This window comes from Lissotriton helveticus, chromosome 10 (genome assembly GCF_964261635.1).
Source record: "Lissotriton helveticus chromosome 10, aLisHel1.1, whole genome shotgun sequence".
Lineage (NCBI taxonomy): Eukaryota > Metazoa > Chordata > Amphibia > Caudata > Salamandridae > Lissotriton > Lissotriton helveticus.
The window spans coordinates 685,979,755-685,995,549 of NC_136071.1; the positions used below are offsets into that span (position 1 = coordinate 685,979,755).

The 15,795-nt window shown below is 41.0% G+C and overlaps 1 protein-coding gene across 15 annotated transcripts in view; it reads right to left on the minus strand.

Annotated features, from left to right (window-relative positions):
* KMT2C (lysine methyltransferase 2C) overlaps positions 1-15,795 on the minus strand; it is a 1,799,940-nt gene that overhangs the window by 1,254,049 nt on the left and 530,096 nt on the right. For all 15 annotated transcript variants that reach the window (XM_078663231.1, XM_078663229.1, XM_078663237.1 and 12 more), the window contains exons 8-9: positions 6,168-6,339; positions 847-961 (exon numbers count right to left, since the gene is read on the minus strand). In XM_078663231.1, coding sequence (XP_078519357.1) covers positions 847-961; positions 6,168-6,339 — 287 coding nt within the window. The remainder of the gene's footprint in view (positions 1-846; positions 962-6,167; positions 6,340-15,795) is intronic.

Sequence of the window (15,795 nt, forward strand, 5' to 3'; positions counted from 1 at the left end):
CCCGTTCTTCCTCGGTCGCTGTGGGCTCGAGGGCATCATGCTCGGAGTCTTCACCAAAGATATCTGGCTTGTGGTCGATATGCTGGCGCTGCATCCAGACGATCTCAGTGAGTTTTCTTGGATTGAAAAGAGTTGCACGCGTCACAGTCTTGTTGTCTGTGCTCTGGAGAAAAGCACAAGTTACAAACCTGGTGCAAGTCGGTATACAGGTACTTGGTGTGGCACCGAGGGCAGAATTTAAATGGAGTCCGGTCCATTGACGAAGAGCCAGACCGACGTAGTTAGGCCCAAAGGCCGCCCACAAGTCTTTCTGTTTGGAAATGGAGATTTCGGTGACCGAATCAAAACGCGAAGTGGGAAACGCATTTGAAACAACACCATCGAGTGTAGAGTGGATTGAGTTTCGAGGGGAACCCGAGAAACGATTCTGAACCGGAGTGCAACAATACACGTCCGAACCCGATGGCGGAAAAAAACCAATCTAACAATGGAATCGATGACCATGTACACTATCATCGAAAGGAGGAGTCACCGTACCTCTTGACTTGAAAGACTTCTTCGTAGACAAAAACAACTTGCAAACATCCGGATTCAATACTGGATGGCAGGAGTATGCAAAGCATGTGATCTACAGCTCACATGCCTCGAAGAGGAGCTTTCTAGTTTCACTGTGACAACAGAAAATAACTTTCCATCAATAACAAAAAAATTTAGGAACCAGCTGCCACATCTACAAATAAAATAAACCAACAGCAAATTTTATTACAACTCAAAGTAAATACTAAAAATGTTAATGAAGAGGCTGTAATAAAAGAGTTGACCACATTACAGCTAACACCAGCTTACCTTACATTTCCAGCCATTTGTTGGTACAGAGTCCATAATCGGTTGTAAACAAAAGGTATGATACCCCTTATCGCATGTGTCACACACCAACATCATGTTATCTTCTCCAGATTGCCTAAAATAAAAAACAATACAGTTCACCTACATAATTCAACCGTTTTAACTGATGTTTCAGTGTATGATTGTTTCTTTGGGGACACATGATGTACTTCTTTCACGGATGTCCAATCTCAATTTTTTCTAGCACTTAAGGTTTCCACATACGTGTACTTCATAGGCGAAAGCAATAGGAAAACCGCGAAGTAAGTCTCAAAAAAGAAAACCTTACTTATATCTAACACCATCTAACTGATTAGTCTCACCCAGATGCTAGATCCCGTGACAAACTGAAAAAAACAGATAGAACTTCAAAATAAAACAAAAAAAGATTTGCATATGAAACTGAAACACTACATATCTTCCAACTTTTAAAACTAAATGTAGAAAAAAACTGAACAAACGGCATAAAATTAGAAACATACAACATTTTCTATCTGATTGTAAAACTGTCCTGAGATCATGTGTTAAAGAACTTTATTACAGGATATCTTTCTCAAGAAGTATACCTATCAAATAAGACCTTACACATAATTCCCAAATAATCCAAAAGATCCCGACTATAAACTGAACACATCCTGTGGTAAGAGTCTGCAAAATTTACCAACACTGAAACAAACTATCATTATATTATTGTTCTAAAGTTATAGTTACAAGCACACAGTGCTCAAAACCCTCAATCAGTGGATTTATTTTTATTTACTGTGGCCTACCTCTCCTTTACCATCTTAGTCGGCATGTTGAACTGATCAATATCATTTTTATTTCCAAACCAAGATTTACATTTTCAAAAGTTACAGACCTAGGAGTATAAAACATGTAACCATCCTCTTACTAGGAAACTACACAATTAGTCACAATACTATGCCACACTAACTCAGATGTGGGGGGGAAATGATTGTACTAAAACAACACTAATGCTAAAAAGCAAATGTCATCCAATAGTTCAGGCTTCCAAGATCCTTTACATAAAATGCAACCCCATATGCTAAAAAGCAAATGTCATGCAATACTTCAGTTCCCAAGATCCTTTACATAGAATGCTACCCCATATGTGTAGCGACAAAGCCCACTAGTTAATAAAACTCAAACTGAACAATTATAGCTTATACTGTGCCATCAATAAGCGTTAATTTCATAGATATTGGAATTGAGAACCTCATCACCTAGGTACCCTAACACCACAATGTGCTTTTGGGAGAAAAAAAAATCTTCAAGAATTCTGATAGTTGTGACTGGTGTGCCAACTCAGGTTACTTGCGCCCTTCAAAGCAAGGCATAGAACATAATAAACACACATTGCCTATTCTACATTTGAAAACTGACTAAACTCTAACGCACAGGTGACTGTATATTCTGACACTCCTCCCAGTAGAAACAATAAGAGGAGGAATAAGCCATAACTGTAGCCAGGTATCATTTCCTCTTTCATTATTAGTAGAAGTTTTTAAATAAAAAATCAAAAGAGATGCGTCGTTTTCGGGCTTAAGAGGTCTCATTGCTTAGATTAATTGACAAGAAAAGAATGCATTTGCTGAATGGAGGCAGACTGGAGGACGCAGGGTGGAATGACGGTCCTAAATATTTATCAGCTCATAATTTAGTTTTAAAAGCACCCATTACTGCTAACAAAAACACACAAATCTTAGTTAAGAGCAAAGGAAGAAAACTATTGCCGCCCGTATTCCTTGTTATATTACAAACTGCCTCCATGCGCTGCCTTACCATACAGAAGTGAACAGCATAGAAAGTAGAATATTAGCCAAAAGAGACAATCCACAACCTAACAGAGAGGAGGTTCTCACGTTCAAATCATGAAGCAGTGGGAAAGCCAAAGATCGTACTCCCTTCTGAAACTTGAACTTTTTGGTTACCTTTGCAAGGAGTTATTTGATTATCACCTTTCTCCATTGGTCTGGCTATGTTGTGTGCCATGCAGCAAGTTGCATATCCATGCACTGGAAAGGCTAGCAGAGGATCTCATAAATGGGTCAGAAAACAGAAATGGCCACAGGGCCATACCACCTCTCTGTCCGTCTTTTTAACGTTTCTCCATAGCAGCTAGAAAAGCAGCAAGTCTCGCTTCCAAAAGATGCAGTGCTTACTAAAGGCAAAGACTGAGAAGTAGGTTATAATGAGGTAATGGTTACGAGATCGGGCAGGTGGGCAGAATAGTAATTTATCGCGGACTAAGAATGCTCTACTTGCCTAGCTAGCACATTTTAAGAACTGATGACTCTGCAGCAAAAGATATTGGTCACACTTACATCTTTGATGCCCTCGGATCAATGGAGGTTGAACAGTATTGTATTGTACTCTATTTGCATTTGTATAGAGATTACTACCCCTGACGAGGAGCCAAATCGATTTTTTCGGAGAGGATTAGTGTTGAATTAGCATAGTGAAACATGCAGGTAAATTTTAAATGGTGAATAGGTTAGTCAGGTATTTGGATTCCGAAGGATAGCTGAAGGATAGAAGAGGAAAAAAGGTTTGTATTTATATAGCGCTTATTACCCCTAATGGGGTGTTAAAGCACGCTACTCCGGAAACCGATAAAGGATTAGTGGCAAATTAGTATGGTGAAATATGAAAGTAATTTGAGGGGTGGATATTAATCAGTTATTTGGAGTGAGAAGGATAGCGGAGGGATAGAAGGGGAAGAAAGGTTTCAATTAATATAGCACCAGTTACCCCTGATGGGTGTTGAAGCGCTTTTCTGGAGAGTAGCACGCTACTCCGGAACTCATAAAGGATTAGTGTTGAAACTTAGTATAGTGAAATATGAAGTAATTTGAGTGGTGGATATGTTATTCACTTATTTGGATAGAGAAGGAAAGGCGGTGGGATAGAAGAGGGAAAGAGGTTTGTATTTATATAGTGCTTGCTACCCCTGATGGGTTTTAAAGTGCTTTTTTGGCGACTAGCACACTACCTGGAACCCATAAGGATTAGTGTTGAATTAGTATGGGGACAAATAAAATTAATTTGAGTGGTAGATATGTTAGTCAGTTATTTGGATTGAGAAGGGTTGGGGAGGGGTAGAAAAGGGAAAAAAGGTAGGCATTTATATAGCACTTGTAACCCTGATAGGGTGTTGAAACGCTTTATTGTCAAGTAGCACGCTACTCTGGAATTCAAAGGATTAGTGGTGAGTTTGTATAGTGGAATATGGAATTTGAGAAGTGAACATGTTAGTCTGCTAATTTGATTAAAACGGATGGTGGCGTGATAGAAGAGTGAAGTGTTTTTTTTAGGTCATAGCAGTAGGAGGAGGCTTTTGGGTGAGTAAAAAGGGTGTTTGGAGGGGAAGAGTCAGTGGGAAGAGTTTAGAGAGGTTTGTTTTGGGGGATCGGTTTAGTAAAAGAGGTGTCAGATGATGCAGGGAGTGGTAGAGTAAGAGAGTTTAGAAAGGGTTATTTTGAGGATCATAGTAGTGGTATGGGGTTTGGGATAAATGAGAGCGTGGCTGTAGAGGATATATTGATAGATGTATATGGTGAGAAGTGTGGCTCAATGGTTAGAGCGGCAGACCCTGATGCAGAGGTCTAGCCCAGGACCAGGGTTCAATTCCCCGCCTCGGTGGGTCTTGGGCTCAAAATTCCACAGACCTGATCATTCTCGCCTCGGTGCCTATTCCAATCATGGAGTCCCACTCTGCAACTCTGGGCAATAGCTTGCTTAATCTCCACAACGGCCCCCACAACGCTAAGGATGCCTGGCCTCCACCTTGGGGGTGCCCAGGAGTGGACACCTCACAGGGAAAGCCAGGATGGGTTCCACAGCGGTATTCGTACAAGCGCCTTAAGACCCTTGCGGGTGAGTAGTGCGCTATACAAGTATCAATTTACATTTACATTTACATAGGGTAGTGCATTGGAAAGAGTAGTAGAAAAGTAGTTTAGGATGAGTCAAAGTTGGGCTAGAAGATACATTGATAGAAGTATAGGCTGAGAAATAGGGTAGTGCATTGGAAATGCCAAATTAGAAGAAAGTGATAAGTACATTGAAAGTACATAATGCATAAAGGAGGTAAGTATATGTAGGTTAAAGTTATGTGTAGAGGTACAGGATGAGAAATACGGTAGTGCATTGGATATGCTTTTTCAGGAGAAAAGTAACAAGACACACAGATACAAGTACATGGAGGTACATAAATGCACAATGAAAGCAAGTACATGTTGACCAGAGATGATTTTTTTTTAAACATAATTATTCTACATGTGTATACAAAGCAATACAGCAAGATAGGTACATATATATATAGTGAAAATAAATGCTTATATACAGAGGGATATGCTGTAAATTTCTGTTTGCGTATGGTGCTTATGCGGGGAAGAAACAATTCTTGAGTAGTTTTCTGCAGATAGGGTGGTTGTCGGTGGATCTTATGTTGGGGGTAAAGAGTTCCATAGTTTGGCTGCTTGAACAGAGAAGGATGTGCCACTCATGGTGTTTTCTTGTATCCTTTGTTGAATGTGATTGCTGATTTTATTCCTGATGAACAGCGGTTCCATTCCATGTATTGCTTTGTGGGTGATACAATGTAGATTGAACGTGGATTTTCTGGCAACTGGTAACCAATGCAGGGCTTTCAAGGCAGGTGAGAGATGGTCTCGAGGTTTGATAGGCAAGAGTAGTCTAGCAGCCGAGTTCTGAATCCGCTGTAGTCTTTTCATGGTCGTTAAAGGTGATCCGTGGTAGAGGCTATAGACGTAATCGAGTTTGGACAGAACAAGGGAGATGGTAGCTTGGACTTTGTGTGGAAATCCCAAATGAGGGAAAATTCATCGTAGCGTTTTTATAGCGACAATGCTTGATCTTGCTAGTTTGTCACTTGGGCATTCATCGATAGCTTGGAGTCCATGGTCATTACGAGGTTTCTTACTTCCATCGAAACTTTAGTCAAATTAATTTTAAACAAGTTCAAGATCCTTACCTGGTCAATTCACAAAACATCAAGAGCGTAGCACCCTAATCCAGTAAGCACAGATACACCAATTTGTGTTGGTCAAATTCTTATGGATGTAAAGTTTAACCTGAGAAGCATCATGAGAACTTAAAAGAAAAATGGGAGTGTGTGATGGTGGCAGGATGGATGTGCACGTGTCTATATTTTACCAGAAACCTTTGGACGTTGTATAAAGACAACAAAAGTAATCAATAGGAAAAGCGTGGCACTGAAAATACACTAAAAACAAAGAAACAACCTTTTGCTAACTTACTTGCAGTTCTGGCACACTTTACAGTCTGGACACTGCCAGCCTGCTCGTTTTAAAGGTGTTACTGCAACATCCAGGCACATGCCGTGGTAATGCTGGCCACAGGTAGTACAAAATAGCTGGTCTGAGAGATCCCCAAAGCTGTCGCACACAGCACAGTTTGCATCTTCCTTTGCTGAAATAGATTACAAATGTGCAATAAGTAATTAATAGCACAAAAATGCATTAACAGACAGTGATTTTCAGCTTCCATCAATCATTTGCATTTTCATATCGCACATTTGTTGTGAAAACTTCAGCAGTAAACTCAACTAAACACGGAGGGGCATAGGTCAAGGCAACTGTTTTGGTTGCAAATGAACAGAGAGGTACAATTAGGGCATTCGTTCTAGGGAATCCAATGACAACACATCAAAATCACAAGTTTGTGCTAGCTAAAATTTACTTAAGTATACCTACAGCAGCCCAGCCTACTACACTACGGCTTTATTTATATAAGGTAATGAGGCATATCTTCCATCTTGAGGACATTAAGGTATTGTACAGAAATTATCAGACATATGTGCTGCTTCAAGTAGTGTTCATTTACTTTTTCGTTTATAATCTTTTGCATTTAATGTGACTGATAATTATGCCTTTTTTAAGCTGATGCATTTCACTCTTTCTCCGAGATTTCATGTACATACATCTGCAATGATTCTTGGGTGATTGGTTTTACTTTTCTACTGTTGCATTACTAGGTTTCCATTTGGCAACACGTGCCTCGGAGCTTTAGCAAAGCTTTTTAATTTGTCCTCAATGTCCCCAGGATTTGTTTTGTTCATTAACAGTAGACAGATGTCATGTCTTGGACGGAAAATCATAGAAACCCATGGTTTACTCATGTAAACAATATTTTGTGTGCCATACACTGTGCTTACACCTGGAAGACTACTGACCATTTAACTAAACCTTTAAAAATGTTTACCAAGGAATAACTAACTATTGGTCATGGAAGCCTAGGATAAACGGATCAATGGCCACCAATTAATGAAAACGTCTCAACTCTGCTGATAATAGTATTCAAAATTGAGAACCTTGCACTTACGAATGGACCGGTTTTACACCACTAAGTGGCCTAAAATACGAGGCTGCTTACAGTCTGTAGACATGGGAACATTTCGAACAAAACCACAGTGTTTGTTTTAAACAAAGTTTGCAAATATGAATGTGCTCGGATAATTTTAGTATCCACAACAGCTGTGATCGAAAATTCAGATGTACAATCCATATAGCAGCTTGGAAGGCCAAGAAAAGAGAAAACAATACATCCTAGCAAGTAACTTTATGATATTTTTAGGAATTTAAGGTAAGTTGCATAATGATTCTAGTATAATCAGATTTCCAGAAGCAAAAAGCCTATGGATTTCTTTACTGTTGGGAAGCCCTTAAGATGCCCTACAATCTGGTGTACTTCTAGTACATTCACATTTGTATTAGAGGTGGCTTTTAATACATATTTCTTTTTCCAAATAGTGTGTAGAATGTCATGCGTTGTTTATGGCCTATCTATAGATTATAAACATGGGCTCTGGAATTATACCATAGGAAGGAACAAAAATATGCAGAAGGGTTACCCAAGTTATATGCCGCAATGCAGCAAAAAAGATTTGCAATATTAGTCAATATTTAGTCCTTTTCACAATGTTTACACTATCTGGCCAGAGGATGAACTTCATTTCAACACCTAAAATCAGCATGAAGCAAAAGAAAAGTAACCTGTCACTCTGTGATAAAACGCCCGCCAATGCACAGACGCATTTTTAGTAACTCTTGATTCATTTGAGCTTGAAACTAGTCTCATTGTTAAAATCTGCGAGTTATGCAGAAGATGATGGCTTATGTGATAAGTACTTCAAATTCATAATTATGTGGAAAAGGCTGCAGAATGGAATACTTCCAGTGGGCTTGGTTATAACTGGCCAATACATTTACAAATATGTATATAAACAACTCTAAGTCCTTTCTGATGCCATGTTTCAATTTGTTTTGACCTCCCCAACTGTCTGTTTCTCCCACCAAAAATTCGGAAACATCAGTATTTTTACCCATTCTATTAAGGGCCCAAGAACCGTGCTCAACTCCCTTGAAGAATATATATTTGTTATAAATCAAGGGACATCTCAGGGGATGTAATAATCTTGGTGTTGCTGGATAGTTCGAACATTTCTGAATCCTTACTCTACACTGGCTTTGGTAGCAGAACAAGAGAAAATGTTTAACTGGAGTAGTTTGCACAGCCCAAAAAATCTGACACAAAGGCATGAACTATTTAAACGTCAAAGTGACTTCTAAGATTCAGAACTAATTCATTTGCCAAGCACACAAAATGTACATTTGATACATATATCTGAAAACATTTACCACATGCTTTACAGACATTAAGCATTAGACTTTAAAATTAACTATTAAATGTAATTACTTTCCCACTTAAGTTAACTTTTTATGCAGGATACTATAAAGCTGATCCTTTCCGTCAGTAGTCGAGGTAGTTTCTTATTCCGTTTAATCATTTTAGGAACACATTTTAAGAACAAATGCAACATCACTTCATAAGTATTTTGCATCTGCAGATCAAGCTTTCATGGAGTATGTTGTGGATAGGCAAACAATGATTTGATGGTACACAAAGTGCAGCATTCGTAACATGAATTAACCATGATTATCTTACGGTCACGTAGCATGGCCAGAGAAACATTACATGCATTTTTTTTAATCTTAAGGAGAATTCAACATCAAGAGGGTTAGACCCACAGAGTAGAAGAAACCAGTCAACTTCCCTACTGACCATTCACCTTGAGAGTAATTATAGGTGACAGAACATTTCCTAAAATCACCCTACTTGTTCTTATTCGGATTTTCAATGGACCACGAACTAGCATGTCTGGCCTGACCTACAGTGATTAAGATAAAATATCAGGTAATTAGTAGCTGCCAAAGTAAACCCATATAAAGCGAGCAAAACTCTACAGATTTATCAGGTTTTTCACCGCTCCTTCTATCAGAATTGAGTGAGTCTACTGCAAGTTGGCACTGTAGAGCATTACCCACAGCTTCGCATAGTGTCACATCATGATCAAATGAGGTATGATCAGTTTCACAATAGAGGCTGTTCTCGCCATCCATCCTCAGAGGTACTTTCATGTGTATGTTTACAGCTGCTACTAAGTGGATCATCAGTCTGTATATATCCCCAAATATCTTGCTGTATGCACCACGCATGCCTATGACATATCACCCACAGTTGGCAGTGATGCAGGAAACTGGATTCCAACTAATGTGCAGACGACTGCAGAAGTCCAAGTGGGGAGACGTGTTTCACAATGGCATATTTTGCACTAAGGAGCAGTTCTTTGGTGACACTGATCCCACTCCCCTGGAGACTTTTTATTATGTGCGGCTCCGAGAAGGGATGAAAAATCTTTTATCTGAGTATCCTAATGAACCTGAGGTCGTCCCTCCGTTGGCCGTACTACTTAACAGCACTGAAGGCGCGCACCTGGTCTCTGGGCTCTATGGCAGTATACGTGCCCACACCTTAGAAGTTGGTGGGACGGCGCACAGCTATTGGGAACTAGACATAGGGGAGGCTCTCCCTGATGAGACATGGGAGTATTGTTGCGTACTGACAGGTCGCGTAACGTCCAGTAGCAGATTTAAAATTATCCACTATAAATTCCTGCATCGCATATATTATACCCCTGCATGGAAGTTTCGGTTTCATCTGACTGACTCAGACCGATGTGAGAGGTGCGGGCAACCAGGAGCCGATTTCTTCCACCTAGCCTGGCTTTGCCCACAGGTTGCGGCATACTGGGAACAGATACACTACGCTTTAGAGAGTATGTTATCTATTGAACTGACCAGTGTTCCATTGCTATTTTTATTGGGACACACACAACACATACCTCGACCACACAGGAAATTTCTTGACACTGCTCTTCTATTAGCTAAACGGAGATTGGCGTGTCGATGGAGGAGGGGGAGAGCCCCCAAATTCAAGGAATGGCTCCAAGACATGTTGTACAGTCAGGACCAATACAGTTTATATTCTGAGACACAACCAATGACCTCTAGACCAGTAGATATCTGGGGCCCACTACAATCCTACATTATGCAACGAGTGAAGGACGGTGAGAGGAGTGGGTGCCAATTAGCTGCAGGAACCCCCGGAAGACCATTGAAGAGGGGAAGGAATGTAACCATATTAAATATTATTGCATATCATACTCACTTGCTTATATGGGGGTCGAATAATACTTTGCTGTGTTAAGCCCTGAGTTTCGTTATAATATTGAATGACTCCTCTGTTGATCACATGCTGACGTTCTTGCCAATAGCTGACTAGCGCATTGTTCAAATGTCACCCCATTGCATGACTCTGTATGTGAAGGATGGTCCATACATTCGCTGACCAATTGACTTGATTGAATGATTGTATACTGTAACACTGTAGTGCCTTGCTGATTGCCCACTTACTATGTATGAGAAAATGTTATAAATAAAGGTTTAAAAAAAATACATATATATCCCCAAATATCTCTCAACACCTGATAACCAACAGTGCCTCAACGGAGGTGCCCTTGAATTGCGCCAGGCAATAATGTTAGCATTTAGAAAAAAGTACTAAAGCAGTTAAAGGTCATATTTTGGTCTTCATGCTCAACCCTCATCTACTATTAAGAAACATTTTATGCGTCTGCCGTATGATTTTGTACTGATAAGCTAATGATTTCCTAACTGTATATGCCAGATTTCAGTAACGCTAAGTAAATAAGTTTGACAGAACTGCAGAAGCACACCCTCTCTCAACTTTCCTGGTGCCGAAGACATCACCACTACACCAACACATCGGGACCTCAACAGGATTTTCTCTGCACATGGAACAGATAAAATGGTGAAATGCCAATGCGACAATGTAAGAACATAACTTGAAGCAACCTACACAATCACGCAATTACTTCAAACTCATCAATATGCCATATACATTTTCTTGTTTATCAATAAGGAAAAGGGTACTTACCAGAATGCATCTGTTCTTGGCATGTAGTGCTGCAGAGCCACACACTAGTGCATAGATCGCCATCTGGTGGTGGGCCCGGATGATCACACTTTGTTGTTGTCTTGGAAGAGTTTTTGTTTGGTAGATGACTCCTCCTGTAGAGCGTAGTGCGTATGGGCACCGACTCCATCTTCAGACTATATTTTGCCATTGGGGAAATTATGGAGTTGTACGAGTACAGAAAAAGATGTCCATGTCTTGTGTATCTAATTAAGATATTACTGGAACAGATATAGGTAGCCGGGGAGGCATGCGGGCGTGTGTGTGTGTGGCTCTGCAGCCCTACATACCAAGAACAGATGCATACTGGTACGTAGCATTTTCCGTTCGAGGCATATGGGCTGCAGACCACACACTAGTGCATAGATTGCATAGCAGTTTTCTCACTTAGCGGCGACCACCAGTATCGGCTGCAGTTCGAAATAATGTTTTGAGTACAGCCTGGCCCACACTAGCTTGTTGTTTTGCCTGCACATCTACACAATAGTGTTTTATAAATGTGTGCGGTGTAGACCATGTAGCTGCTTTGCAGATATCATCTAGGGGTATATTTCCTAGAAATGCCATATATACCCCTAATTTACGGGTGGACTGAGCCCTAGGGGGAATGGATAGAGTGCGTTTTGCTTTTTGGTAACAAATTTGAATGCATTTAACAATCCACCTTGCAATCCCAGCTTTTGAGATGGAATTACCATTATGTGGAGGAGAAAAGGACACAAACAATTGTTTTGTTTTACAAAATGGTTTTTGTCCTATCAATGTAGTAGAGGAGAGCTCTTTTTACATCTAATGTATGCAGAGCTCTTTCCGCAACTGTTTGTGGTTGAGAAAAGAATACTGGCAACTCAATAGATTGATTGAGGTGGAACGGTGAAATGACTTTTGGAGGAATTTTGGGTTTGTTTTAAGAACCACTTTGTTGTGATGGAGTTGTATGAATGGTTCTTGAATTGTTAATGCCTGGATCTCACTTACTCTTTTGAGTTAGGTAATAGCAACTAAAAAAGCAACATTCCATGTAAGGAACTGTAATTCACACTTATGCAAGGGTTCAAATGGAGGACCCATGAGTCTAATGAGAACAATATTTAAATTCCATACAGGGGAGGGTGGTATCCTGGAAGGAATTATTCTTTTGAGTCCTTCCATAAATGCTTTGATGGCAGGTACTCTAAATAATGACAGATGTCTGTTTTGAAGGTAAGCTGCTATAGCGACAATATGTAATCTGATTGAGGATTACGCTAAACTACATCTTTGTAGATGGAGCAGGTAACATATGATGTTTTGTATAGAAACATCTAGTGGGTTAATGTTATTTGTGCAATACACAACAAATCTTCTCCACTTGGCTGAATAGCATGCTCTAGTGGTGGGGTGTCTAGCTTCCTTTATAACATTCATGCAGTCAGGCGGAAGATTGAGGTATCCAAATTCTAAGACCTCAGGAGCCAAATCGCTAGGTTGAGCTGCATTGGGCATGATCTCTCCATGGTTCTGTGTCAGTAGATGTGGAGAGAGTTTTAATTTTTCATGTGGTACTACCGAGAGTTCTAGTAGTGCGGTGTACCACAGTTGTCTTGCCCATGTTGGTGCTATTAGAATCAATGTGAGGGAATGTTCCTGTAGCTTGCGTACCACTAATGGAATTAGTGGGAAAGGTGGAAAAGCATACGCAAATTTGTTTGACCAACTTATCCATTTCGCATTGCTTTTGGACAATGGGTGTTGATATCTGGCAGCGAAGCTTGGGCATTTGAAGTTGCGGTGTGTGGCGAACAGATCTATCTCTGGTTGGCCCCACTCGTGAAAGAAAAGTTGAAGAACTTGAGGATGAAGTTCCCACTCGTGTATCTGTTGACATGTTAACAGATTTGCAACTTGATTGTGAACTCCTGGTAGATGTTCTGCTAACAGAAAGATTTTTTGAGGAATGGCCCACTTCCATATGCTTTGTGCCAGCCGGGAGAGCTGTAAGGAGTGTGTTCCTCCCTGTTTTTGGATGTAATACATGGCTGTCATATTGTTGGTATGGACTAATACAGCCTTGCCTGATAGGTAATGCTTAAACGATTTTAGAGCTAGTAAAATTGCTCGCAACTCTAGATGATTTATGTGGAGTAACTTTTGTTGCAGTGTCCATGTGCCCTATACTGTGTGTTCTTTCAAATGTGCTACCCATCCTGTGAGAGATGCGTCTGTGGTTAGCACCACTTGTGGAACAGGCTCCATGAACAGCCAGCCATTGGAAAGGTTTTTGGTGTTCCACCACTGCAGAGAGCGATGTGTCCGGTCGTCCACCACCACCAGATCGGTTATTTGTTGTTGAGCCTGATTCCATTGACTTGCTAAGCACTCTTGCAGGGGGCGCATTTGGAGTCTTGCGTGTGGCACTATGAAGATGCAAGATGCCATCGTTCCAATTAATTGCATGAACACTCGAGCTAGTAGTCAGTATTGTGGCTGGAATTTTTGTATTAGAGCTTGCATACTTTGTATCCTTGTTGGATTGGGGGTGCAATTGCTTTGGAGGTATCTATTGTGGCACCCAGATACTGTTAAGACAGGGATGGTTGGAGATGTGACTTTTTTTGATTTATTGTGAATCCTAGCTTGTGTAGCAGGCAGATGGTCTGATGCATGTGCTGCACACACTGGTGGTATGACTTGGATTTTATTAACCAGTCGTCTAAGTATGGGAAGACATGAATGTTGTCCCTTCTTAAGTGTGCTGCTAATACTGTTAGACACTTTGTGAAAACTCGAGGTGCTGTAGTTACTCCGAAAGGGAGTACTTTGAACTGGTAATGTTGACAGTCTAGTACGAACTGAAGGTACTTTCTGTGAGCTTTATGGATGGGAATGTGGAAGTAGGCGTCCTTGAGATCTAATGTGGCAAGGAAGTCGCCTTGTTTTAACAGAAGCAGAACCTGCTGTAATGTGACCATATGGAAGTGGTCGGACTGTATGTAAAGGTTTAGGGTCCTCAGATCTAGTATACGTCTGAGGGAACCGTCCTTTTTGGGGATGAGAAAGTATAGGGAGTAAACTCATGTTTTTTGATGGTGTTTTGGGACTAGTTCTATTGCATTCTTTTGCAGTAGAGATGCAACCTCTTGTTTTAGGAGTGAGATGCTCCTGTGACATGGGTCGCTGTCTGGGTGGTATTGTTGGAGGAGTGGAGTGAGCTCCTGGCAATAACCAGACTGAACTATTTGTCTTACCCACCTGTCTGTGGTGATGGAGTTCCACACAGGTAGGAACTGTTGTAATCTCCCAACAGGAGTGGAATGGTCTGGGGGATGGGAGGGAAGTAACTGTTTGGGAGTGGAGGCATTGCGGTTGTTGTTGCCTCTGCCTTGGCCTCTACCTTTATTGTTGTTACCTCTATATCCTCCTCTGTAATAACCTCTACTGGGCGAGGTTTGGGTGGGCACCTTATAAGAGGGGGAGGTGTTGTCCATTAGAAAACCTTTAGAGGCGCCCCTGTAAGAGGAGCGACGATAGGACGCTCGGTGAGCCCGAGTTTGTAAGGCTCCCATGGATTTTGCAAAGTCCGTATCATTTTCTCTAGTGCATTAGCAACTGTAGGACTAAAACGATGTTGCTGGTCAAAAGGTTGATTTAGGATACTGGCCTGAACCTTTGGCTTGAACCCAGAGATGTGTAACCAGGCATGTCTACGTAACAGTACTTCTGTATTTACTGCTCTAGAGGCTGTGTGTCGGCAGCATCTAATGCACAGCGGATTGAGGTATTGGTAATGACCTTTCCTTCATGTATTAAGTCAGACCCCCTGGCTTTATATTGTTCTGGCAAATGTTGCATAAGTGTCACTAGTTCATCATAATGAGCTCGATTATATCTTGCTAACAAAGCTTGAGTGTTAGCAATTCTCCAGACATTGGCTGCTTGTGAGATGGTGCATTTCCCTGAGGCATCTAAAAGCTTGGACTCCTTATCAGAGTGTGGAGCATCCCCTGTTGTCTGCGAGTTAGCTCTTTTCCTCGCATTTGAGACTATCAATGAGTCTAATGGCAGGTGACCCTTGATGTATGATGGGTCAGTTGGAGCAGCTTTATACTTTTTTTCCAAGTCTTGGGTTGATTACCCTGGCTCTGACGGGGTCTTTGAATACCTCTGGTGCATGTTTCACCACTCCATTAAGTATTGGTAATGTGGTTGTGGTTTTGTGTGATAACAGTAATGTATCCATAAGGAAGTCTTCTTCAACTGGATCTGTATGTAAATCCACCCCATGGAAAGTGGCTGCTCTATGAATAAGCTGCGTAAACCCAATAGTGTCATCTGGAGGAGATGGTCTAGAAGGGTATGCATCATCTTGTGGCAGATCTGGTGCATCTGGCGCGTTATAATCTTCTCAGGGGTCATCTGATAGCCCAGGAATATTGTCTGGGTCATCTGTGTCATCTATGTGTTGCTCACTTTCTACCCCCTGTGAATAATTCTCTTCATCATCATCATCCTCTGTTATAGGACTAAGTGTGGTGGATGGTGAGTGCGCAG